This window comes from Oncorhynchus tshawytscha, linkage group LG30 (genome assembly GCF_018296145.1).
Source record: "Oncorhynchus tshawytscha isolate Ot180627B linkage group LG30, Otsh_v2.0, whole genome shotgun sequence".
In the NCBI taxonomy this organism is placed as follows: Eukaryota; Metazoa; Chordata; class Actinopteri; order Salmoniformes; family Salmonidae; genus Oncorhynchus; species Oncorhynchus tshawytscha.
Window position 1 is genome coordinate 29,854,002 of NC_056458.1, and position 27,487 is coordinate 29,881,488.

A 27,487-nucleotide genomic window follows, 5' to 3' on the forward strand; every position below is an offset into this window, starting at 1 on the left:
CAGTTGGAACCAAAAATCTCAAATTTGGATTCATCAGACCAAAGGACAGATTTCCACCAGTTGAATGTCGGTTAGTGTTGGGCCAGTTACTGAAAGGTTGCTGGATCGAATCCCTGAGCTGACAATGTAAAAATCTGTCGTTCTGCCCCTGAACAAGGTAGTTAACCCACTGTTCCCTGGTAGGCCGTCATTGAAAATAAGAATGTGTTCTTAACTGACTTGAATAGTTAAATAAATGTTTCACAATATCCATTGCTTGTTTCTCCCTTTAGTTGTGGTTTCTTTGTAGCAATTCGACCACACAGTCTCCTCTGAACAGTTGATGTTGAGATGTTGAGCGCTTAATGGTTTTTGGCAACTGCTCGGCCTCCGACTGCAAGGCACACAGAGGGTAGTGCGTATGGCCCAGTACATCACCGGGGCCAAGCTTCCTGCCATCCAGGACCTGTTTACCAGGCGGTGTCAGAGGAAGGCCCTAAAAGCTGTCAAAGACTCCAGCCACCCTAGTCATAGACTGTTCTCTCTGCTACTGCACGGCAAGCGGTTCCGGAGCGCCAAGTTGCTACTCTCTGTTGTTATTATCTATGCATAGTCCCTTTAATAATTCTACCCACAGGTACATATTACCTCTATTATCTCAACACCGGTGCCCCCGCACATTGACTCTGTACCGGTACCCCCTGTATATAGCCCCACTATTGTTATTTACTGCTGCTCTTTAATTATTTGTTATTCTTATCTCTTACTTTTTTTTAGGTATTTTCTTAAAACTACATTGTTTGTTAAGGGCTTGTAAGTAAGCATTTCACAGTAAGATCTACACCTGTTGCATTTGGCGCATGCGACAAATACAATTTCATTTGATTTACGACTGCACTTGAAGAAACTTTTCAAAGTTCTTGACATTTTTCGGATTGACTGACCTTCATGTCTTAAAGTATTGATGGACTGTCATTTCCCTTTGCTTATTTGAGCTGTTCTTCCATAATATGGACTTAGTCTTTTACCAAATAGGGCTATCTTCTGTATACCACCCCTACCTTGTCACAACACATCTGATTGGCTCGCATTAAGGAGAGAAATTCCTCAAATTAACTTTTAACAAGGTACATCTGTTAATTGAAATGCATTCCAGGTGACTACCCCATGAAGCTGGTTGAGAGAATGCCAAGATTGTGCAAAGCTGTGAATAATCTCAAGTATGATTTGTTTGACACTTTTTGGTTACTACATGATTCCATATGTGTTATTTCATAGTTTTGATGTCTTCACTATTACTCTACAATGTAGAAAATAGTCCAAATAAAGAAAACCCCTTGAATGAGTAGGTGTGTCCAATCTCTTCACTGGTACTGTAAACAAAAGCATTCACTGTGAAAGTTGATAGGCTACATGTAGGCCGTTCATATATAGCTTATTCGCAGCACTTAGTTAAATTTCTCGAATGAGTTATTGTTTTTATACGCAAACCGAGAGCAACACCTGTCAAACTCAGACATTTCTCTTAAAACACAAGGATGTCGATTCGCACGGGACTAGTATTATCAGATGACTTTGGTGTTTGCCAAAAAACAGTAGGTTATTCTGGTTGGAATTGTTACACTCCTGCCATTTAAAAAATTACTGAAATGGCAGGTTCAGATGGGACAAAAATGACAGATGTGGTGTTTTGTGCTCATGCACATAATTACGTTACCTGACATCCGACCAGTAAAACTGATCCCGTCCAAATAGGGCACAATAGGGCCTGACCTATAGTCAGGGTTGCTCTTTGCCGTTCTGCTGCCATAGACGAGACCAAAAATGCTGCCCACCAGCAAAACTAGAATAGTCCCAGTAAGTAAAATTACATTGGAAAGACGTCTAAAATACGTATTTTCCAGACATTTAAGTTTGGTTCAATTTAGGTTCTGAATGTAAGGTGAAAAGGTATTTTCCGTATGTTTAAAATATATATTTTCCAGGACACTGAACATGCATATTTTCCGGACGTTGAAAAATACGTATTTTCTGGATGTTGAAATCAGGCTCATTTTGTGTTCTGAATAAAAGTTGGAAAGAAGTCATATATAGACATTTATGTTTTTACCAAATTTTACCAGATTAAGGCTGGTCCAGTCCGGATCAATAACCAATGTCCGTGGATGTGGAAATCAAGTCCGGATCTGCACAAAAAAAAGACGTCTAAAAGGCTTTGGCGTCGGTCCTTGCTTACTGAGGTGTAGCCTACAGTGTTGCCTTAAATTGAATTTTATGAAAGCCCATCTATGTGGTAGGCCTACCGTTTGTAAAACACCAAAAAACTACGCCAGGACAGGACCAAAAAACACGTCCAAAAGACATTGGCTCTTGCTTACTAGGGTGTAGCCTACCATGTCCGCCTGCAATGGGATTTTATGAATGCCCATGTACAGTATGTGGTAGGCCCACCATTTGTAAAACAGGCCATTGCATTGTCTTTATTAGTCCTGATTCCTGTGACTAATCAATTTGGCTATTTATGCTCTGAAAATCAGTTACCCAACTTTATCAGGAGCTATCGCGAGAGTATTTGCAATGTGTTTACACAGTGGGAAATCCAAAACGATTAACTTTTTTGCTCTATATGATCAGCTTGTGAAAAAATGGTAGGATACAAACTTTCCTTAAGAAAAAAGATGCAGTAACGGTGCAGTTACTGCAGTTGACCAATGCCAGCGCCTTTTAGATGTCTTTTTTTTGGTGCAGTTCCAGACAGGCCTTTATTTGGTTGCAGTAATTGCGGAATAACTGCAGTGTACTGCAGTTGTATTGCACTTTAACTGCAGTTACACTGATAAATTACTCCTGTGAAAAAAACAATGTTATTTTGGATGAAGTATTTTCAGGATACTGCAGTTATATAGCACCCTAACTGGAGTTATACTGCAGTTATACTGCATTCTGACTGCAATCTTTATTGCAAGGGTTGAAACCACTGATCATGACAATGGGGTGAAACTCCTGGACAGCAGTTGTGATTGTCCATCTTACTTTGACCTGTCCTGTTTGAAGGATATGTTGCTTTTCTAACATGACAGCTCCTTTTTTATTTGATTGAGTGCCATTTGGGTTGGGCTATTTGATCGGAGAAACCTGCATGATGTAAAAAGTGTCCATCTCATTACATTGTCATACATTTCATCTCCAGCCTGTAGGCTTCAGAAAAGGCCACATACTCTTTCTACCATATCCTATATCTGTTACATGATTTATGTTAGATAATTTTTTTGGACTGAATGTTGGTGGAGCACTGCAGAAATGCATCTTTCCAACAGCACCCTGGAGAGGAATGCTGGGAATGGACAAGCAAAATATTTTGCAGCCCTGCCTTTGACAAATGGAGCACCTTAAATGTAATTTTGGGCAAAAAGGAAAACTCATCTCCATCGGTCATTGAATCTGATGGCTCATTCATCACCAAACCTACTGATATTGTCAACTTTCATTGGCAAGATAAGCTAACTTAGGCATGATATGCCTGCAAAAAACGCTGACACTACACCTCTAAGTATGTCTTACCAAATTATGAAAGACAAGCATTGTAATTTTGAATTCCGTAAAGTAAGTTTGGGAGAGTTGAAAAAAATGATTGTCTATCAACAATGACAAGCCACCGGGGTCTGATGACTTGGATGTAAAATTACTGAGGATAATAGCGGATGATATTGTTATTCCTGTTTGCCATATCTTCAATTTAAGCCTACTAGAAAGTGTGTGCCCTCTGGCCTGGAGGGAAGCAAAAGTTATTCCCCTACGTAAGTATATGTAAAGCCCCCTTTACTGGCTCAAATAGCCGACCAATCAGCCTGTAACCAACCCTTTGTAAACGTTTGGAAAAATTGTGTTTGACCAGATATAATTCTATTTTACAGTAAACTAATTGACAACAGACTTTCAGCACACTTATAGAGAAGGACATTCTACAAGCACAGCACACAAATGACTGATGATTGGCTGAGAGGAATTGATGATAAAAAGATTGTGGGGGATTTTTTGTTCGATTTCAGTGTGGCTCTTGACATTATCGATCATAGTCTGTTGCTGGAAAACAAGTGTCATACCTTTACACCCTCTGCTATATTGTGGATAAAGAGTTACCTGTCTAACAGGACACAGAGGGTTTTATTTAATGGAAGCCTCTCCAACAAAATCCCAGCAGAATTAGGAAATCCCCAGGGTAGCTGTCCCCTTACAATTTTTATCTTTACTAACAACATGCACTGGCTTTGAGTAAAGCCAGAGTGTCTATGTATGCGGATGACTCAACACTATACATGTCAGCTACCACAGAAACTGTGTCACGAACTTCGTCAGGGAAATGAAATGACCAAGGTGCAGCGTGGTGAGCGTACATTTGTTTTTATTAAGAATGTTGCCAACAGAGACAACGACCATGGTGCTTACTAGGGCTATACAGGCCACAAACAAAGTCAACTACCCACAACTAAGGTGGAAAAACAGGCTGCCTAAGTATGATTCCCAATCAGAGACAACCATAGACAGCTGTCCCTGATTGAGAACCATACCCGGCCAAAACATAGAAGCAGAAAACTTAGAAATAAAGAAACTAGAATGCCCACCCAAGTCACACCCTGGCCTAACCAAAATAGAGAATAAAAGCCTCTCTATTGCCAGGGCGTGACAGACTGAAATGACTGCAACACTGAAAACAAAGAGCTGCAGTTAGTTTCAGAATGGGTGGCAAGGAATAAGTTAGTCCTAAATATTTCAAAAACTAAAAGCATTGTATTTGGGACAGATCATTCACTAAATCCTAAACCTCAACTAAAACTTGTAATGAATAATTCGGTAATGTCACGCCCTGACCTGAGTATTCTTTGTTTTCTTTATATATTTTGGTTTGGTCAGGGTGTGACATGTTTGTGTTTTTGTACTGTCTAGGGGGTTTGTAGGTTTATGGGGTTGTTTACCATCTAGGTGTTTATGTATGTCTATGGTTGCCTAGATTGGTTCTCAATGAGAGGCAGCTGTTTATCGTTGTCTCTGATTGGGATCCATATTTAGGCAGCCATCTTCTTTGGATATTTCGTGGGTTTTTGTCTATGTGATGTTGCATGTTAGCACTCAGTTTTAATAGCGGTCACGGTTTCTTTACTGTACTTCGTGTTTTTTCATCTTTCATTAAAAAGATGTATTCACGCTGCGCTTTGGTCTCCTCACTATGACGATCGTGACAGGTAATTGAGCAAGTTGAGGAGACTAAACTGCTTGGAGTAACCCTGGATTGAAACTGTCGTTGTCCAAAAAATGTATACAACAGTAGCTAGGATGGGGAGAAGTCTGTCCATAATAAAGAGCTGTTCTGCATTCTTAACAGCACGATCAACAAGGCAGGTCCTACAGGCCCTAGGTTTGTCGCACCTGGACTACTGTTCTGTCTTATGGGTAGGTGCCACAAAGAGGGATTTAAGAATATTGCAATTGGCTCAGAACAGGGCAGCACGGCTGGCCCTTGGATGTACACAGAGAGCTAACATTGACATATATATTTTCAATCTCTCCTGGCTCAAAGTGGAGGAGAGATTGACTTCATCACATGTTCATTGCACCAAGCTGGCTGTTTGAACTACTGGCACACAGCTCGGACACCCATGCATACCCCGCAAGACATGCCACCAGAGGTCTCTTCACAGTCTCCAAGTCCAGAACAGACTATGGAGGCACACAGTAATACATATAGCCATGACTAAATGGAACTCTATTCCACATTAAGTAACTCATGCAAGAAGTAAAATTAGATTTAGAAAACATGCATACAAAACACACAATAACATACGCGCTATACACACACAAACACATGGATTTTGTGTTGAGGATATGTGGTAGTAGAGTAGGGGCCTGAGGGAACACATTTAATATGTTGTGAAATCTGTTGTGAATGTCTGCCTTAATTTTGCAAATGTGACTCGCCACCTGGATTCGGTCTTATGTTGTAAAGTGAGAAATCGTTTTATTTTTATTTTTTACATTGGATAAAGTAGAGACTCAGAGCTACAAAATGGTATATCATACACTGCATTTGAGGAACAATGGAAAGTAATTCTGCTTTGAGAGTTGATCAACTTGTAAACTCACTTTTGAAAAAATCCCCTTTGAATGTTTTGGTATCTAGTGAAGACCTCTTCTTTGTCTACAACCATTGAGCATCGTTCACACCTTCTTAAGCTTTAGCCCCACCCATCTTCTTTCTCTCTTGAAGCACACACTTGACACTGACCGATGATTAGTTTACCTCTGGATAACATGAAAACTGCTGTCAACAATTTCATTACGCTTTTTTTGCAGACATTTACTGACACCGGCCATATTCAACGGGTGTTGTACACACGTCAAACGTAGCCATTTTATACAACAAAAGATAAAATGACAAAAGCAGGATTTAAAAAAAAATCATTCACTAACCTCTTGAAAATCTTCATCAGATGACAGTCATATGACATGTTACACAGTACATTTATGTTTTGTTCGATAATATGCATTTTATATCCATAAGTCTCGGTTTACATTGACGCCAAAATGTCCGGAGGAATTATAGAAAGCTACGCCAGATAACAGATTTATTGTTGAACTAACGTTACGGAAAAAGCCTAACATTGCAATAATCTGAGACGGCGCTCAGACGTAACAATATTTCTCCGCTATGTTGGAGTCAACAGAAATACAAATTTACAACATAAATATTCCCTTACCTTTGATGATCTTCCATCAGAATGTAGTGCAAGGAGTCCTAGTTCAACAATAAATCGTTTTGTTTCATAATGTTCAATTCTAGTGTCCATGTAGCAGCATTTGCTACCACTTTCAGCTCAAATGCCCAAAAAATGACTTCTGGTCCAGGATAATTTTGCATCAAAACATCCAAATTACATTTTACAGGTCGACGAAACTGGTCAAACTAAGTGCAGAATCAATCTTCAGGATGTTATAATCATACAGATCGAATAGCATTCCAACCGGGCCATCCATGTTCATCTGGGGCTGATTGGAACAGGCGAAGCACTCCAACGCATACGCGCCTTCAAGCACCTGAATCTTTTGCGACACTTTAGTACTTTCCTTCCCATTAGGTCAAACTTCAAAGCAAATGCTCCATTACACTTTCTACTGAATGAGGACATCTAGTGGAAGACATAGAAAGTGTTTCCAGATCCATAACTTGTTGGGAAGGGAGGGGGCGATGACGTCAAAGTTGCCCCAACTTTCAGGATTTCAAAACTAGTTTGCAAGATTGCCTGCCCTGTGAGTTCTGTTATACTCACAGACATAATTCAAACGGATTTAGAAACTTCAGAGTGTTTTCTATCCAATATTAATTATAATATGCATATATTAGCAATTTAGGACAGATTTTGATGCAGTTCACTATGGGCACGCAATTCATCCAAAGGGGAAATACTGCCCCCTATCTCTAACAATGAACAAAGTGGCAACAATGCCACAGTGCTGGGAGATAACCAACCAGGTCCAATGTTAGCTAGTTAACATTAGACTCTCACAAGAAAAGTAAATGGCTCTGGGAAAGAAATAATATCAGCTAGGGAGCCAGCCAGCTAACGTTAGCTAGCTAGCTAAGAGTGCACTTTAGCTTGAAATGAAACCCCTTTCTGTCAAATTGTGAAATATATAAAAATGTACAGTAGCTAGCTAACGCTAGACTATCTCACCTGCATACATCAACATGCATCATGGACGTATCTCCCTGTCAGGAATGCCATACCACAGTTGCCCTTAGTTTGAAGATGTAATTCAGAGACTTTAGCTATCATACTTTAATTCCATTGATTTCAAAACTTGATCCTCCAGAAAATGGAGAGCAACAATTATGCAGCTCCACTACACAATACATTTTTTAAAGCCACATTCGATAGGATTACCAACAGACTGACGAGCTCAAATAGACAGACGCCTTCAAAATGGCAGACCAATCCGAACTCCTCTCTCGGCATGTCCAACCCACTCATCTCAGCCAATCATGGCTAGTGGGAAGGTTGCTGACTTCTCTGTGGCTTAATTAACAATTGTATTCATATTTACAGATGGCATACAAATTTGTTATTAAGGCACATGAAAGGTCACATGGTCGAGAAGCTTTTCTGCCAAAGGAAACGCATTTTGTTCAAAAAATATTTCTTACGTTCAAACGGCTCTCCTGTGAAGTGGTGACTTGCGACATACGCCTAGTTTCCTGAATCGGGTCACAATTGGGGATCCATAATAAATGCAAATACAACTACAAACTGGCAACAGAAGCAGGATCTGTCTTATTTCTGTAAATATACTGATGATTTATAAAGCCAGGGACATTTAACAGTTAGGCTATTGATTATAGACCTAATTAAGTTTGGGTTTCCTTTCTCCTCACTTTTCTTAGACAATAAGGCAAGAGCTGTTTTAACATTCCTAATGTGCACATATCAACATGGTCTAGGAAAAGGTGCCAATTCAACAGCGCACTGATGTGTTTTAGAACCGTGGACAGCAGCCACTATCCAACGAGGGAGAAAGTGCATTTGTTATTAAATAATACCATTTGTATTAGTTTTGCACTATTGTTTATGTAATACCACCATATACAAGTTCAGTATCACGTCTTATACTGATGGACTGTGCCATCCCTACGGCCTACAGAATTGATCAGTCCCCTCAACGCGAATCAGACTGTGTCTTGTACACCACAATATAAATATATATTTTTACTAAAGAAATCTCAGTCGACCAACAGCCTATTGACTAAACAATCGACCAGTTGACTAAATGGGTGTCACGCCCTGACCTTAGTTATCTTTGTGTTCTTTATTATTTTGGTTAGGTCAGGGTGTGACGAGGTGGTATGTGTGTTTGACTTGTCTAGGGTTTTTTGTATATCTATGGGGTTTTGGTATTGTCTAGGTAAATATAGGTCTATGGTGGCCTGAATTGGTTCCCAATCAGAGACAGCTGTTGTCTCTCATCGTTGTCTCTGATTGGGGATCCTATTTAGGTTGCCATTTTCCATTTTGGTTTTGTGGGTTATTTTCTATGTGTAGTTGCATGTCAGCACTCATTATTATTAGTGGCACAGTCATTTTGTTTTAGTGTTCTTTGTAAATAAAGAAGAATGTATTCAAATCACGCTGCACCTTGGTCTCATCGTTTCGACAAACGTGACAATGGGGTCAGCCCTAGTAGCTAGCTTGGATGGCTAGCCTATTCAGTAACTACTGGCTGGCTAGCTAGCTGAGACCTGAAGAGATAAGAGAATGTTTTTCTGACTGAAGCACAGCCAAGTGACACAGTGCCCCCCTGTGGACTGAAGCTGAACTTAACAACATATTTAACCCTATATAAAATTAGCAATGTTGAGGTGGTAGAACTGACAGTCTTCTAACCTATTCCATACTTGGTTCATGTTTGTTATTTCCATATAGACTATGTAACAATTTGTATTAATATATATATATATATATATATATATATATATATATTATATATAAATGAACTGCTCATTATTAAATTGGTGAAATTACTGAATTAAGCTTTTATATTACTGTTTTATTTGTCAAGAGGTTAGCCTGCAAGTAAGCATTTAATTGCAATGTGTACTCCATGCAAAACATGTGTATATGACAAATAAACAAACTTGAACTTAGAAGGGAAGGGGGAGTGCAGCCAGAAAGAGAGGGGAAAGAATTGCCAGCTTTGTGGTTAGACTGTTGGTGAACACAACATAGAAAAAACATCGGCCCATAAGTAATGTTTCCTCAAGTGTTATGTAATCTAAAAACCTCACATTCGCTGGTATAACTGGCAAAATGAATTATAGAGGTCTTATAACTTAATACATTTTTTAGTTTGCAAGCCCTGCCACATCCGACGAGCGTCGGAGCCGGTGCAGTAAGATTCAATCTTAGTCCTGTATTGAAGCTTTGCCTGTTTGATGGTTCGTCGGAGGACATAGAGGGATTTCTTATAAGCTTCCGTTTTAAAGTCCCGCTCCTTGAAAGCGGCAGCTCTACCCTTTAGCTCAGTGCGGATGTTGCCTGTAACCCCAAAGGTGTTTGATTGAGCTAATTTAGCTTAATCAACAACCTGACTCAAACAGAGAGGAATGCTATTTATGTTAGCTAGTTGGCTAAGGCTATCCAACATTGGAACTCTTCCAAGTCAAGGTATGCTTTCGGTTTTATTAAAGTATGTGGACACCTGCTCGTCGAAATCATGGACATTAATATGGAGTTGGTCCCCCCTTGGCTGCTATAACAGCTTCCACTCTTCTGGGAAAGCTTTCCACTAGGTGTTGGAACATTGCCGCGGGGACTTGCTTCCTTTCAGTCATGTAAGCATTAGTTAGGTCGGGCACTGATGTTGGGCGATTCGGTCTGGCTCGCAGTCTGCGTTCCAATTCATCCCAAAGGTGTTCGATGGTGTTGCGGTCAGGGCTCTGTGCAAGCAACACCGATCTCGACAAAACCATTTCTGTATGGACCTCGTTTTGTGCACGAGGGCCTTCTCCAAACTGTTGCCACAAAGCACAGAATTATATACAATGTCATTGTATGCTGTAGCATTAAGATTTCCCTTCACTGGAACTAAGGGGCCTATCCCGAACCGTAAAAAACAGCCGCAGACCAATACTCCTCCTCTACAATCTTTACAGTTGGCAGGTAGCGTTCTCCTGGCATCTGCCACCCCCAGATTCATCCATCGGACTGCCAGATGTTGAAGCATGGTTCATCACTCCAGAGAACGTTTCCACTGCTCCAGAGTCCAATGGCGGCAAGCTTTACACCACTCCAGCCACGCTTGGCATTGCACATGGTGATTTTAGGCTTGTGTGCGGCTGATCGGCCATGGAATCCCATTTCATAAAGCTCCATACGAACATATATTGTATTGAAGTTACTTCCAAAGGCAGTTTGGAACTCTATAGTGAGTGTTTTAACCGAGGACAGACAATTTGTCATGCTACGCTCTTCAGCACTCTGCTGTCTCGTTCTGTTAGTTTCTGTCCTGCCACTTTGCGGTGGAGCCATTGGTGCTCCGAAACGTTTCCACTTCACAATAACAGCACCTGCAGCTGACCAGGGCAGCTCTAGCAGAAACTTGACCAATGACTTGTTGGAAAGGTGGCATCCTATGACGGTGCCCATTTGAAAGTCACTGCGCTCTTCAGTAAGGCCATTCTACTGTCAATGTTTGTCTATGGAGATTGCATGGCTGTCTGCTCAATTTTATACACCTGTCAGAAACAGGTGTGGCTGAAGTAGCCAAATCCGCTTATTTGAAGGGGTGTCCACATACTTTTCTATATATAGTGTAACTTTTCTATATACTGTATAGTGCAGCTTCTTATCTGTCATGTTTGTGTAAAGGACATCACGCTGCTTGCTTTGTGAGGACCTTTTCCTCCCAATTTCTCCCATACATGGCGCAAACTCGGGACCTCTGCCTTGCTAGCACACGTGACCGCCCTCCTGAAGCATCTTACCAGTTTGCTCCACACGAAAGGCTACCTATTTGCTGGAGCAAGTAGGGACAGTTCAGGCTGAGTAGTAAGTTTTACATCTGCATGTGTTACATTTGGAGTTGTGTTGTGCAGACATCTGCATTTTTCTTTACAGTGGAGTTGACCTGGTCGTGTCAGTTTACAATAACTTTAAAGAGCAACTGACCCTAAAAACAACTTCTGTAGAAAACAACCTATGTGGCATCGATTTGAGTCAGACACATTTATTCAACTGTCAAATAGGATCATTTTGGTCATAAAATCTCTTGCTAAACTGAGTTTTGTTAGACTTGTGGTTGTGACTGCATCACAATGTAAATGAAGGTTGGGTTTGTTTAAATCCTGCCCATGTAACGGATGTTTTCAAGCATGGTGGTGGCTGCATCATGTTATGGCTATGCTTGTCATCGTCAAGGACTACAGAGTTTTTAAAATTAAAATAAACGGAATAATGCTAGGCATAGGCAAAATCATAGAGGAAAACTTGGTTCAGTCTGCTTTCCAACAGACACTGAGAGACAAATGCACCTGTGAGCAGCACAATTGCCTAAAACACAAGGCCAAAGATACACTGGAGTTGCTTACCAAGATGACGTTGAATGTTCCTGAATGTCATAGTTAAAGTTTTGACGTAAATCGTCTTCGAAGTCTCTGGCAAGACTTGAAAATGTCTGTCTAGCACTGATCAATAAACAACTTGACAGAGCTTAATGGGAAAATTTCAAGGTCCATGTGTGCAAAGCTCTTAGAGACTTACCCCCCCCAAAAAATTACAGCTGTAATCGCTGCCAAAGGTGATTGTAAAATGTGTTGACTCAGGGGGTTGAATACTCATCTAATCAAGATATATTTGTGCTTTATTTTCCTTAAATAATGTTTTTGCTCATTGGCAAAATATTACACAACAGAATGTGGAAAACATCATGAGGTGTGAATACGTTCTGAAGGCACTGTACATAGGGCAGCAGTCACTAAGGTGCAGGGTAGAGTATCGGGTGGTAGCTGGCTAGTAACAGTGACCTAAGTTCAGGGTTGGGTTCTGGGCGGAGACCAATGACTGTGTGGCCACACACGTCTACAACTCAAGTCATCAAGTTTGTTGATGACACAACAGTGGTAGGCCTGATTACCAACAATGACGAGACATCCTACAGGGAGGAGGTGAGGGCCCTGGAAGTGGTAGCAGGAAAATAACCTCTCCATCAACGTCAACAAAATGAAGGTGCTGATCGTGGACTTCCAGAGAAAGCACGCCCCCATCCACATCGACAGGGTCGTAGTGGAGAGGGTGAAAAGCTTTAAGTTCCTCAGCGGGCACCTCATTGATAACCGGAAATGGTCCATCCACACAGACAGTGTGGTGAAGAAGGCGCAACAGCACCTCTTCAACTTCAGGAGCTGATGAAACTCTGCTTGGCCCCTAAGACTGTAACTTTAGGTAAATCCACAGTCGTATAACGTATTAGAATTTCAATCTCTGTTTGGAATCATTTCACAGGGGTCTGGGGGCTTGTAAATGTGTGTGTTATGTTTTGTTGGTTCTAAATCAGATCAATGTTTGAGGTTGATAAAACGCAGCAATTAGTGTGTGGAGGCGTAGATGACCTGTGCGTGCGTGCTCACGTGTGTGTGACAGATTGCCTCACATCAGCTTGAGATGCAAGTGGACAGATTGACAGATGACCGCCGCAAACCCCCACACAATAGAGCCCCCTTACTCTCTCCCCATCTTTCCCGCTCACTTCTCTTCCCTCTCTCTCTTCATCTCTCTCCTTTTCTCGCTCTCTTTTTATCAGTCTGAGATGATCTGTCATTCTCTGTCTCTCTTTCTCTCTCACTCTCCGTCATCTATATGAAAATGTATTGAGCTGCTGTAAATTACTGACGCTTGTCAGGTGGAATGAACACACACTAGCCTCTTCCTGAACCTCTGATGAATGTGATGAACGTTTGGTGAGCATTTGATGATGACAATAAAGTGGACTGTTAATTAAAAGTGAGCCACCTGCCTGCCTCAAGCGTTTACTTCAAATCAGGAGCACAAACGATGCACTTATATATTAGTGAGGTCCTGACATTGAAAAGGGTTGTTGTAGTGGGGACATATTAGAAGCATGATATTGCAAGAGTAATTCGCTGGTCACTGGGGAAAAGTTTGATTCCGTAAATACACAGCGGATATTGTTGATTTTGTTTATATGCGTGGCTTATTATTTTTGTTAGATTCAATGTAATGGACATGTTTGCATGTAGATGACCGAGTGGTAAGCTTAGACTTGCTATTTGTCATTTTGTGTGACTAGTATATTTGTCATTGGTGTAGACAAACAGCTACGTTGGATGAGAGACGCGCATTGACAGCTAACTCAAAACAGACGTGCTGCGTGATTGTTGACTCTGTAAAAGAGCTCACTTAAAAACAGAAAAGGCTTCTGAGATGAGAAATTGATTTATGGTAGCTGATAGATGGAATAGGGTTGCCTTCATTAGGGTCTACCTCTCTCATGAGATGTGTTTGTGTGTATCTGTTGTGTTTATGTGTGTGTATATATATATATATATATATATATATATATATATATATATATATATATATATATATATAAAAAAAAAATATCTGTGTGTGTGCATGTCTCTCTGCATATGTGTGTGTGTGTGTGTGTCTCCCCCTCTTATTTGAAGTGGACCATGCAGGCCTGGTGGTAGGGATTATGCCTGGCTTTTTTGAGGAGCTTCCCCCGAGGGGCATCAGCACTGGCGGGTCAAGGTTCACTTGCTTAATCTGGTCCCCCAAGGGCTTTATGGGTAATTGCCAGTGCCTAATCAAGTTTCTGTGGAGCCCCTTTTCTCAAAGATGCTGGCCAGTCAGTGGCTGGGTCCCAAAGGGCACCCTATTCCTTATATAGTGCACTACTTTTGTCCAGATCTCTATGGGCCCCTATCAAATGTAGTGCACTAAATAGGCAATAGGGTACCATTTGTGATGCATCCAGTGAAGCAGAGGCAAGTGAGGAGAGGGATCCAGGGAACTAGGATCAAGGGCCCCTTGCATCGGGTGTGACAGGTCAACACAAGCTTTCCTTAACCTTGTGGCACTCCAATCCAGACCCAGGATGTAGCAAGCTAAATAGGTTCCCTGAAACCACATGCCATGACTGGACAGGTCCCTGAGTGATTTTGGTAGTGCACTGTTTTGGTCTTGATTAATGGTGGTTGGGGTAAGGTTTGAATGAGGTTTATATAAGGTCAAGGGCTGTGTGTGTGTGTGTGTGTGTGTGTGTGTGTGTGTGTGTGTGTGTGTGTGTGTGTGTGTGTGTGTGTGTGTGTGTGTGTGTGTGTGTGTGTGTGTGTGTGTGTGTGTGTGTGTGTGTGTGTGTGTGTGTGTGTGTGTGTGCGTGTTTCAGGCCCTCAGTTGATGTGCCGATGGGTCCCAAAGGCTGTGTGGTCCACTCCAATGATTGGAGTCTAGGGAAAGGGATGGTAGTATGGGATCTAACATATACCGTATAGGCAAGTAAGCACACACATGCCCTAGGCAAGGGCTTAGAAATAGCAATGCTATACTCATAACAAAGGCACTACAATTTACTATCCTCAAGGAAACTGAGATGTGGAGCGTTTTAACCTCAATCTCAACAGTTCATTTACTGTTCATTCATCCCAGAAAACATCTCTTCCAGCATATACTGTATCTCCGTGATACTGCTACTTTTGAAGGAAATAAAAAAAGATCCCCCATTCTTTCTCAATCAGACACTTCGATCTGGCATGACCTTGCTTATAAACAAAACAGGCTGATGTATGGAGACACAGACACACACACACACACACTGAACGCCATGCTATCTTGACATTTGGAGAAATTATTACAAACATAAGCGGGATGAGAGGGCCCCATTGACAGAGATAGGGAGAGTGAGACCTCATAAGGAACGTAACCCATCAGTAGAGATAAGGTGTCCTCACAATGGATGTTAGCCATTGACAGAGATAGGAAGTGTCTTCATAAGTTCCATAAAGGATGGTTATGGCAATGTCCTCAGGTTTTGTTGGCTTTTCTCAACCTTCATTATAGGAGTGAGTTGTCATTAACCAGATAGACTAAGCTCAGAACCACCCTGCTCGGGTGACATTGTGAGGACATTAGCACTGTAATTCAGCCACTAATGCCCAGTTAAGGGATAGTGGTGCTTTTTGGAGTGTGACAAAGCTTTTCATTGGAATATCTGAATAATAGACAATATAGTGAATCAGTGCTGTTGCAATTAATAGAGGGTAAGGACTTCCATTTTTTGGAGGAAAACCTTTGAGGGAAATCTTTCCTCTTAACATTTGACTGGAAGATTTGAGAGTTTCACACTTTCCGTACACTCATGAGAGAATGTTCAGTGAGAATGTAGTGAGAATGTCCAAGCATTGATATTACTAATCAGGTCATCATAATATATGCAACACATCCACCCCCATAACACTCTCACACATCAATAAATCATCCACCATCATTGATGTCCGAATCTCAATTCACTCTAAACTTCAAAGATGAGTGGCCAATCTTGCGTAGAAAGTTGAGTAACTTTAGAAGCCGAAGACACCCAACATTTTCACAAGTTTCCCATTGGCTAACCGTGGGACAGAAGCTGATTTTGGGAGGGTACAAATATGGGGCGTTATTTGAGGATATGATCCTGGGGTTGGACAGTGATCCCTCTCAAATACCAACTCCACTATTCTCATAGTTATTTCTAACGCAATGATAAAAGCTACTGCCATTTTCCAACTGACTCCATTCAGTTTAACAGCAGTCTGGTATTACAGTAGATCAGTGCTTAATTTGTAAATCGGGAGGTTCCGGAACAAAAAGTGAGCAGGAGAGGGGGGTGACCTGGGGAGTTCTAAGGTACCGGAATGCATGAGGGGAAAAAAAAGAAAATCACCTTTACAATAAAGCATTGCATGCACAGCATCGCATTTGTGTAGTGACATACAGCAGTAGAACAGAGGCCCTTAAAAGAAGTTGCACACATTGGGAACATTCTATTAACCATGGGTGTTTTATAAATGCATTACATGCAATTCTGTCATTTTACATGACTGGAGACTTTTTTAATACATCACAAATTATTAAAATGACAGGCTTTGACATTGACAAACTGAAAATCTGAGCTCAATGAAAATGACCTCGTCTTGAATCCATCAATAGCCTAGGCCTAGGTGTGTGGAGACATATATTGTAGGCTACAATGCGAGGAGGAAATTATAGTCCTAAAAATGCTTTCCAGTTTCTCTGACTCGCCCAATGATGCGCAGCACACTAACTGATGATGGCAAATGTGCTCGTGCCAAAGTATCTCTCTTTATTTTGTAAAACAATATTTGGAAGTTGATCAAATATTTTGGTAGCCTACAGTATAGAGTCTCTGCTTTTCAGCAGGAGCCATTTGCTTTCCAACCTGTGTTTTCCCTTGATTGTATTTGACATTTTGCGAATGGCCTGTTTTGTCTACATTATATTCTTTCACTGACAGATTTGCCACACGTTCCCGACTGTAGCCTATTCCTTATTATTGGGCTACAATCAACAGCTGGGCAATTTTTTTTTTAAATAAGCAAATGATCCTCTGGGGCTAAGTTATAGGCCTTCACATGATGTAGTAGGCTATTCTGAACGATTTCATTAACAGACAGCAGGAATTCTATTATTCAGGCAAATGTATTTCAATTGATCAGGGGTGCTGCAGTTCCTTCAGAACCCTTTGCGCGGCTATGATTCTATAATGAAATGAATGATGAAGTGCAACACTGGATAGATGACAGTTGCAGGCTCATGTCTGTCAGAGCAGAGAGATCATACAAGTTGAATTCATTCTAGTTATGTGAGAGATACTGGTGCACTTCTCACACAGCCACAGCCTTGCGTTGATCTCGAACATACAGTAAATTACAATGTTGAGCAGACCATAAACCCGAGCCTGGCCCAAACCGAATCAGCTCTTAGAATATTAGGCCCTGGCCTAAAAAATTTTTTTTCACATAATGTTTTTTTGTGGGGGCAGGATAATTAATGAAGAGGCAACTCGAATGAACTTTGATCGCTTTTATAATCATTTTTACATTGAAAAAAGTGAATTATTAAGATCCAGCTCAAATTAAGCACTGCAGTATATTGAATCGAGTGCAAAGCAATATCACAAAGCCCTTGTGCTCATAAACGTAAGGCCATATCCAGGCACCAATTGCAGAGTGGCAGAGAGTGTAAGTGTGTTTGTGCGTGATGTATATCAAATCAAATCAAATTTTATTTGTCACATACACATGGTTAGCAGATGGGTGTGTGAAATGCTTGTGCTTCTAGACAATGCAGTAATAAGTAATCTAACTAACAATTCCAAAAAAAAAACTACTGTCATACACAGTGTAAGGGGATAAAGAATATGTACATAAGGATATATGAATGAGTGAGTAGGCTTTTGTCAGTAGGCTTTTGTCTCATGTTTTGTGCGCAACTATGTGTTTTAGTGTATGTCTCTTTAGTATTTTCAAGTGTTTGTATTTCTGTCTCATGTACAGCACGTCTATATCTTTTTGTGTGTGTGTGTGTGTGTGTGTGTGTGTGTGTGTGTGTGTGTGTGTGTGTGTGTTGGTAGTGTGTGGGTTTGATTGAAGAATTAATTCACTTTGTGCCAGAAAGGAGCCGCGATAACACACACACGAACACACGCAAGAACACACGCACACTGTGTCAATGAAGACCATAAGGGGGAACCAGACGCACACGCACACGCAAGTACACACAGTCATTTCATTATCCCAGTATTGAAGGGCTTTGGGTTATAACATTAAATCACACACTGAGAGTTGCTCTTGCTTTCTGAATTTCATCTGTTTTGCATTCATCTCTTATTTAGACTTGAGACTTGATAGTGGAGGCAGCACAAAACTTTATGGCATACAGTTCCCACATATAAATTAAACTTAGCCTACATTATAAGCTACCCTGCACAGTGAAAGATGTGCTAGACTACCCTCACTTTAGAATTTTTATGTGGACTTCCACGGCATCTATGTCTCTCCCTTACAGAGGAAAAGGCAGAGCTATTATGATCTTGCTATTACCTATCAAATCATATTACATCAACAAAATGCTTAGGGGGTTAGGGGTTGATTTGGAATTGGCCAGTAGGCGTAGTGCTCTGTATCTCCCTCTCTCTATTCAATTCCATCTGCGATAGTGCTTTTTTGGCAAGAAATACATGTGTAAAATTACCAGCAAATGATATTGAGGAATCATTGCTGTATAATAACCCCCCTTCACCTCCCTCTCTCCAACCTCTCTCTTACCTCCAGTCCTGAGGGATGACTTCAGGCAGACACCCAGTGACGTTGTGGTGGCGGCAGGGGAGCCAGCGGTCATGGAGTGCATCCCCCCGCGGGGCCACCCGGAGCCCACGATCTCCTGGAAGAGGAACAACATGAAAGTCAACGACCACGATGAGAGGATCACCGTGGGTCCTTTCTATCTGTCTATAGAAATATGCCTCTGTTGCATCCTTCAATAATTTTATTGTTGTGGCTATCCAAAAAAGACCTGCATGCCTGCATATTCGTCTATCTATACCTGCAGTACCACTCAAAAGTTTGGACACACCTACTTATTGGATTTTTCTTTATTTTGACTATTTTCTACAATGCAGAATAATAGTGAAGACACCAAAACTATGAAATGACACATATGGAATCATGTAGTAACAAAAAAGTGTGAAATAAATAAAAATATATTTTAGATTTTAGATTCTTCAAAGTAGCCACCCTTTGCCTTGATGACAGCTTTGCACACTCCTGGCATTCTCTCAACCAGCTTCACCTGAAATGCTTTTCCAACAGTCTTGAATGAGTTCCCACATATGTTGAGCACTTGTTGGCTGCTTTTCCTTCACTCTGCAGTCCAACTCATCCCAAACCATCTCAATTGGGTTGAAGTCGGGTGATTGTGGAGGCCAGGTGATCTGATACCGAACTCCATCACTCTCCTTCTTGGTCAAATAGCCCTTACACAGCCTGGATGTGTTTTGGGTCATTGTCCTGTTGAAAAACAAATGATAGTCCCTCGAAGTGCAAACCAGATGCGATGGCGTATCGCTGCAGAATTCTGTGGAAGCCATGCTGGTTAGGTGTGCCTTGAATTCTAAATAAATCACCAAGAGTGTCACCAGCAAAGCACCCCCATACCACCTCCTCCATGCTTCAGTAGGAACCACATATGTGGAGATCATCCGTTCACCTACTCTGCGTCTCACAAAAACACGGCGGTTGGAACCAAAAATCGCACATTTGGACTCATCAGACCAAAGGACAGATTTCCACCAGTGTAATGTTCATTGCTCGTGTTTCTTTGCTCAAACAAGCATCTTCTTCTTATTGTTGTCCTTTAGTAGTGGTTTCTTTGCAGCAATTCAACCATGAAGGCTTGATTCATGTAGTGTCCTCTGAACTGTTGATATTGAGATGTCTACTTGAACTCTGTGAAGAATTTAGAGGCTGGTAACTCTAATGAACATAGTGTCTGCAGCAGAGGTAACTCTGGGTCTTCCCTTCCTGTGGCGGTCCTCATGAGAGCCAGTTTCATCATCATGGTTGAAATTTTCTGCATTGACTGACCTTGATGTCTTAAAGTAATGAGCTGTTCTTGCCATAATATGGACTTGGTATTTTATCAAATAGGGCTATCTTCTGTATACCACCTCTGCCTTGTCACAACACAACTGATTGGCTCAAACGCATTAAAAACAAATGAAATTCCACAAATTAACTTGCATTCCAGGTGACTACCTCATGAAGCTGGTTGAGAGAATGCCAAGATTTAGCAAAGGGTGGCCACTTAGAAGAATCTCAAATATAAAATATATTTTGATTTGTTTAACACTTTTTTGGTTAATACATGATTCCATATGTGTTATTTCATAGTGTTGATGTCTTCACTATTATTATACAATGTAGAAAATAGTCAAAGTAAAGAAAAACCCCTTGAATGAGTAGGTGTGTCCAAACTTTTGACTGGTACTGTATATGCAAATAGACAGATGGACGGACAAAAAACTAATTTAATTGAATCTATTTGAAGGTGTAATGACCAAAAACTGAACCCACCAGTACAATAGACCACCTCTCTGCTCTCTCTGAGGCCTAAAGCACTCAGATACACTACACACATAACACAAACTACAGTCACTTATCTGTATAGAAGGCTTTGGGTATATGTATTCCACATTTGTCTATGTGGAGGTTCTCTCAATGTCAAATACAACCACATGAATAAGAGGAATAGTCAGAGGGGGGATGGGAGAGAGAAAGAGAGAGAGTGGAGTGGGGTGAGGTTGGAGAAAGAGAGAGGGACAGAAATGGAAAGAGATAGTGACAATTTGATGCTAGGGGTATGGAGAAAGAGAGATAAACAGACACAGATGCCTAAATGTGTTGGTTGCTTAATAAACAACATGATAGAGTGAATAGGCTTGGGGACATGACAAGCACATCACCATGCTTCCTTCCCCCCTGCGGTGTCTTTTAAGGGGACTCTCTCTCTCTCTCTCTCTCTCTCTCTCTCTCTCTCTCTCTCTCTCTCTCTCTCTCTCTCTCTCTCTCTCTCTCATAGATTCGAGGAGGCAAGCTGATGATTTCGAACACAAGGAAGAGCGACGCAGGCATGTTTGTGTGTGTGGGCACCAATATGGTGGGGGAAAGGGACAGCGACCCAGCAGAACTAGTGGTGTTTGGTGAGTGGAGTTTACATTCAGATGACCTTGCTTTCCCTGGTTCTGTGTTTTCTCTGGTCCTCTCTATTTTCTACTGTGTATTTATCATATTTTCCCAACTTCTGTCACTCTCCAATCTTGTCCTCCTTTTCTTTTTCTCTCTATCTCTCTCACTGTACGTTGTTTTCTCTCTGACCATATCTCTCACTCTCGGTCTGTCAGAGCGACCCATGTTCGTTAAGCGTCCTGTGAACCAGGTGGTGTTGGCTGATGACACGGTGGACTTCCTGTGTGAGGCCCATGGAGACCCCGCCCCCACCATCCGCTGGAGGAGAGAGGAAGGAGAGCTGCCCCGTGGCAGGTGAGAAGAAAGAAAGAGAGAGAGAGAGCGAGAGAGAGAGAGAGAGAGAGAGAGATTAGTCACCAGACATCAATGAGAGTGAATGTACCCCATGTACAGTAGGATATCATTCTATATATTCACCCTGGTCTGTTGTTGTTGTTGCAGGTCAGATATCCGCAGTGACCACAGCCTGCGTCTGACCCAGGTTCGGGCTGAGGACGAGGGCACCTACACCTGTGTGTCTGAGAATAGCGTGGGCAAGGCAGAGGCATCGGGCAGCCTGCAGGTCCATGGTAAGACCAGGCACAACACACATGAATATGGGCATGAGTGACACATAGTCTCTTATGTAAAGCTGACAGGCAATTTCAATTTCAGCAGCATTTGACTCCATCAGTAATGACTTAGGTCTCCTGCACTTTTTGACCATTTACTTTTGGAATCCTCCACACACACACATGCACCCACACAAGTAAAGACACAGGTGCACACACACGCACCAATAGGAGTTTATGGCATGGAATTGCATGGAGATTGTTCTGTGTGAATTATGGCAACATTATTTAGTTTGGAGAGTGCAGCTGCAATATTAATGGGGTATGCTAGTGTGTGTGTGTGTGTGTTATTTTTTTTAAGTATAGCCATCAAACCGTAAAACCTAGCCATAGCAGGGGTTAATTTAAATTCCATCAATTCAGAAGATGAATAGAAATTCTGTTCGAAATTTTAAAATGGCATTTATTTATTTCTCACTTCCTGAATCGACTAAATTGACTCCAACCGGAACCATACTACAACCCTCCAACCTGAGCCATACTACATAAAGCATAATCTAATGATGATACACTAAATCTTGAATCTTGGTTCACTGGACTGCACTGCCCATTAAATCAAGTCTCAACTCAACCCATCTCATTTTCATTCATCTCTTTGTTTTTTCTCTCTGCTCAATTTTTCTCCATCTCTCCATTCCAGTGGGTCCATTCAGTAAGTACACCATTTCATCTTGTGTGTGTGTGTGTGTGTGTGTGTGTGTGTGTGTGTGTGTGTGTGTGTGTGTGTGTGTGTGTGTGTGTGCGTGTCGGGAGGAGGGCAAGGAATTATCTGATTCCATGTGGTTGCCATACAGATGTAGGATCTTAATTTGAGCCAGTTAAACCCCTCGTTTGCTTTTATACTGTATGACTGGGGGGAAAAGTCAATATTCATTAAGTCCCCCTGGCAGAAGTGTCAAATCATACTCTGACAATACCATATGTACTGTATGTTGTTGTAGGTGTACAGAAAAGGCTAGCTTTGCGTGCATCAATATCAGTTTGACCAGTTTGATCCAATTGCATTTTTGGCATTTTAATGTTTATGGTTGAGGTGTCAATGGCTGTTGCTGTATTTATAGTGCAGACTATCTATAGTACAGACCATTTTGTAGATGAACTCGAAGCTGATTGGATTGCTGACATTGAGCCACGACTTTCACATTCTTGTTCTGAAGCCATTCCAGCGTTGCTTTGGCTGTATGCTTGGGGTTATTGTCCTATTGGAACGTAAATCTCCACCCGAATCAAAGGTAGTTTGCACTCTGAAGCAGGCTATCAAGGATTAGCCATTCATTGTTACCTCTATCCTTACCAGTCTCCCAGTCCCTGCCACTAAAAACATCCCCACCGCCATGCTGCCACCGCCATGCTTCACGCTAGGGATGGTGTTAGACGGGTGATGAACTGTGCATGGTTTTCTCCAGGCATAGCACTTAGCATTCAGGCCAAAGAGTTACATATTTGTCTCATCAGAATCTTTTGCAAACTCCAGGCGTGTTTCATGCACCTTTTTCTCAGGAGTGGCTTTTTTCTGGCCACTCTCCAATAAAGCCCTAATTGGTGAAGTGCTGTAGAGACTGTTATCCTTCTGGTAGGTTCTTCCATCTCAGCCAAGGAACTCTGTAGTTCTGTCAGACTGGTCATTGGGGGGCCTCCCGAGTGTCGCAACCCTCTAAGGCATTGTAGTGCTTGAGGCGTCACTACGGACCCGGGCTCGATCCTACAGACGGACGTGACCGGTAGACCCATGAGGCGGCGCACAATTGGCCCAGAGTCGTCTGGGTTAGGGGAGGAGTTGGCCAGCTGGGATTTCCATCGCTCTCCAGCGACTCCTTGTGGTGGGCTGGGTGCCTGCAAGCTGACCTCGTTTGCCAGCTGGACGGTGTTTCCTCCGACACATTGGTGCTTCTGGATTAAGCGAGCAGTGCGGCTTGGCAGGGTGGTGTTTTGGAGGATGGATGGCTCTCCACCTTCCCCGCTCCCAAGTCTGTAGGGGAGTTGTAGCCGAGTAAATCAGCTACTTGCATATTACCTCAGTTTACTTGTTGAAATGATACAGGTGAGTTCAGTTATGGGGGCCCTATCTGGGATACACAAACAATCTCAAATTATATATTTTTATCATGCCCCCCAGCACGAATAAAATCATGACATAATCTCAATGTGCTATTTCCTAAACTGCCCTGTGTATTAGCATGACAATAGAGGGATAAATATGCCGATGAGTGAGTGAGTGAGTGAGTGAGTGAGTGAGTGAGTGAGTGAGTGAGTGAGTGAGTGAGTGAGTGAGTGAGTGAGTGAGTGAGTGAGCGGGCGGGCGGGTGGACGGACCAGTAGCGATTTGGCCTGTTCTATCAGCATCTATTAACATTTTTTTTTATAAATGTAAAAGATGGCATCCATTTTATCAGCAAAACATCAGTATGCAATGATAAGTTCACTTTCATCTTCCAAATAAAATTTGGATAAAACATTTTGTGGACTTCAACATGCAAGGGTTTTCGTATAAACATCTGTTTCAATTGTTTTATTCTGGGAAATATATTAACAGCATTTGGGTGTGTTTTTAATTACAAGTGGGTCTACTCCAGCGCATGTGTCTGTTGTCTGTCTGCGTCACTGTGTGACTGTGACAGCTGCCTGTCACTCTCTTCCCCTGAGGAGGGTCTCTCCAAGGACACGGCTGTGCTTTGTTACTGTGTCTGTGTGTCTGTGTGTGTGCATATGTAAGACAGCTTGAGAAGGAGAACTGACTGTTCTTGTGTGTATGTGTGTGTGTAAGATAGCTTGTTTGCGTTTGTCTATTTGAGTGTGTGTATGAACATCACAAGAGCAATGACAAGTGCAGATGACTGCTCGACAGACTATTGTCTAATTCGCTCCACTATGTCCATCTGACTCATGCGGAAAAGGAGGGTGCAGAAAAAGCTGAATCGGCCAAGGTTTGACATCAAAAGTCTGGGTGATGCCAGCAAATGACAACACCTCCAGACTGTTCTAAGTGCAGAACTGCTAGAATAATATCCTAAGGATATTGAAACACACTGGAGCATGCTCAAGTCCACCATCCTTAACGCCTGCAAGGACACCCTCGGCTATAAGACCAAAAAGCAGAAGGACTGGTTTGATGAGAATGACTCTGAAATTGGACAGCTCATTGAGAACCTTCTGTGCCTGGCAGAACGATATCAACTGCAGGGCCACAAGAGAAGCTCATGCCAGAGCGAAGGCAGTTGTCCAACACCAGGTGAAGGAACTAAAAAACAAATGATGGACAGAAAAGGCCCTGGAGATCCAGCAGCTGGCAGACACTGAAGATTCCAGACACTTTGAGGAGCTCCTCAACAGAAGTACAACAGTTGAGATAGAGGTCAATGATCACGTCCCTCAGCGACCAACAAAGGACAAATACATGGGAGAACCACCTAGCCTGCAGGAGGTGAAAGATGCCATCAGGAAGAGGAGGAACAACAAAGCCACTGGCCCTGATGGGATTCCAGCAGAAATCCTGAAGGAATACATACGGTACCAGTCAAAAGTTTGTAAACACCTACTCATTCAAGGGTATTTCTTTATTTTGACTATTTGCTACATTGTAGAATAATAGTGAAGACATCAAAGCTATGACATAACACATATGAAATCATGTAGTAACCAAAAAAGTGTTAAACAAATACAAATATATTTTATATTTGAAATGCTTCAAAGTAGCCACCCTTTGCCTTGATGACACCTTTGCTAACTCTTAGCATTCTCTCAACCATTTCTTTCCTTTTTAATGCATTTTAGCCAATCAGTTGTGTTGTGAAGGAAGGGGTGGTATACAGAAGATAGCCCTATTTGGTAAAAGACCAAATCCATATTATGGAAAGAACAGCTCAAATAAGCAAAGAGAAATGACAGTCCATCATTACTTTAGAACATGGTCAGTCAATGCGGAACATTTCAAGAACTTTTACATTTCTTCAAGTGTAGTCGCAAAAACCATCAAGCGCTCTGATGACACTGGCTCTCATTAGGACTGCCACAGGAAAGAAAGATCTCTGCAGCAGAGTTACCTCTGCTGCAGAGGATAAGTACATTAGAGTTAACTGCACCCCAGATTGCAGCCCAAATAAATACTTCACAAAGTTCAAGTAACAGACACATCTCAACATCAACTGTTCAGAGGAGACTGCATGAATCAGGCCTTCATGGTCGAATTGCTGCAAAGAATCTACTACTAAAGGACACCAATAAGAAAGAATCAAGAACAATGAACATTAGACTGGTGGAAATCTGTCCTTTGGATGAGTGAGTCCAAATTAGAATTTTTTTTCCAACCACCTTGTCTTTGTGAGACGCAGAGTAGGTGAACAGATGATCTCCGCATGTGTGGTTTCCACCGGGAAGTATGGAGGAGGAAGTGTGATGGTGTATTGCTGGTGACACTGTCTGTGATTTATTTAGAATTAAAAGGCACACTTAACCAGCATGTCTACCACAGCACTCTGCAGTGATACGCCATTGCATCTGGTTTGCGCTTAGTGGAACTATCATTTGATTTTCAACAGGACAATGACCCAAAACACACCTCCAGGCTGCGTAAAGGGCTATTTGACCAAGGAGAGTGATGGAGTGCTGTATCAGATGACCTGGCCTCCACAATCACCCGACCTCAACCCAACTGAGATGGTTCGGGATGAGTTGGACCGCAGAGTGAAGGAAAAGCAGCCAACAAGTGCTCAGCAAATGTGGGAACTCCTTCAAGACCTTTGGAAAAGCATTCCTCATGAAGCTGGCTGAGAGAATGCCAAGGGTGCAAAGCTATCATCAAGGCAAAGGGTGGCTACTTTTAAGAATCTTAAATATAAAATTATAAGATAAAAGTTAAAGAATGGATTTTCAGATATATATAAATATTAGGATGAGCAATGTTGCAGTCTGGAGTATATATACAGTATATTGAAGTCGGAAGTTTACATACACTTAGGTTAGAGTCATTACAACTAGTATTTCAACCACTCCACAAATTTCTTGTTAACAAACTATAGTTTTGGCAAGTCGGTTATGGATATCTACTTTTTGCATGAAACAAATATTTTTTCCAACAATTGTTTACAGACAGATTATTTCACTTATAATTCACTGTATCACAATTCCAGTTGGACAGAAGTTTACATACACTAAGTTGACTGTCCCTTTAAACAGCATGGCTTTAGAAGCTTCTGACAGGCTAATTGACAGAATTTGAGTCAATTGGAGGTGTACCTGTGGATGTATTTCAAGGCCTACCTTCAAACTCAGTGCCTCTTTGCTTGACATCATGGGAAAATCCAAGACCAAGACCAAGACCTCAGAAAATAAATTGTAGATCTCCACAAGTCTGGTTCATCCTTGGGAGCAATTTCCAAACACCTGAAGGTACCACATTCATCTGTACAAACAATAGTACGCAAATATTAACACCATGGGACCACGCAGCCGTCATACCCCTCAGGAAGGAGACGCGTTCTGTCTCCTAGAGATGAAGATACTTTGGTGCGAAAAGTGCAAATAAATTCCCCAACAA

The 27,487-nt window shown here is 41.7% G+C and overlaps 1 protein-coding gene across 2 annotated transcripts in view; it reads left to right on the top strand.

The window, feature by feature from the left end:
- The window catches only part of robo3 (roundabout, axon guidance receptor, homolog 3 (Drosophila)), a 131,097-nt gene that overhangs the window by 43,742 nt on the left and 59,868 nt on the right, over positions 1-27,487 (top strand). Inside the window, exons 3-7 of one of the 2 annotated variants that reach the window (XM_024393773.2) lie at positions 18,872-19,029; positions 21,177-21,297; positions 21,499-21,637; positions 21,785-21,912; positions 22,595-22,606. In XM_024393773.2, the coding sequence (XP_024249541.1) occupies positions 18,872-19,029; positions 21,177-21,297; positions 21,499-21,637; positions 21,785-21,912; positions 22,595-22,606 (558 nt within the window). The remainder of the gene's footprint in view (positions 1-18,871; positions 19,030-21,176; positions 21,298-21,498; positions 21,638-21,784; positions 21,913-22,594; positions 22,607-27,487) is intronic. The other variant, XM_024393774.2, reaches the window with a different exon arrangement.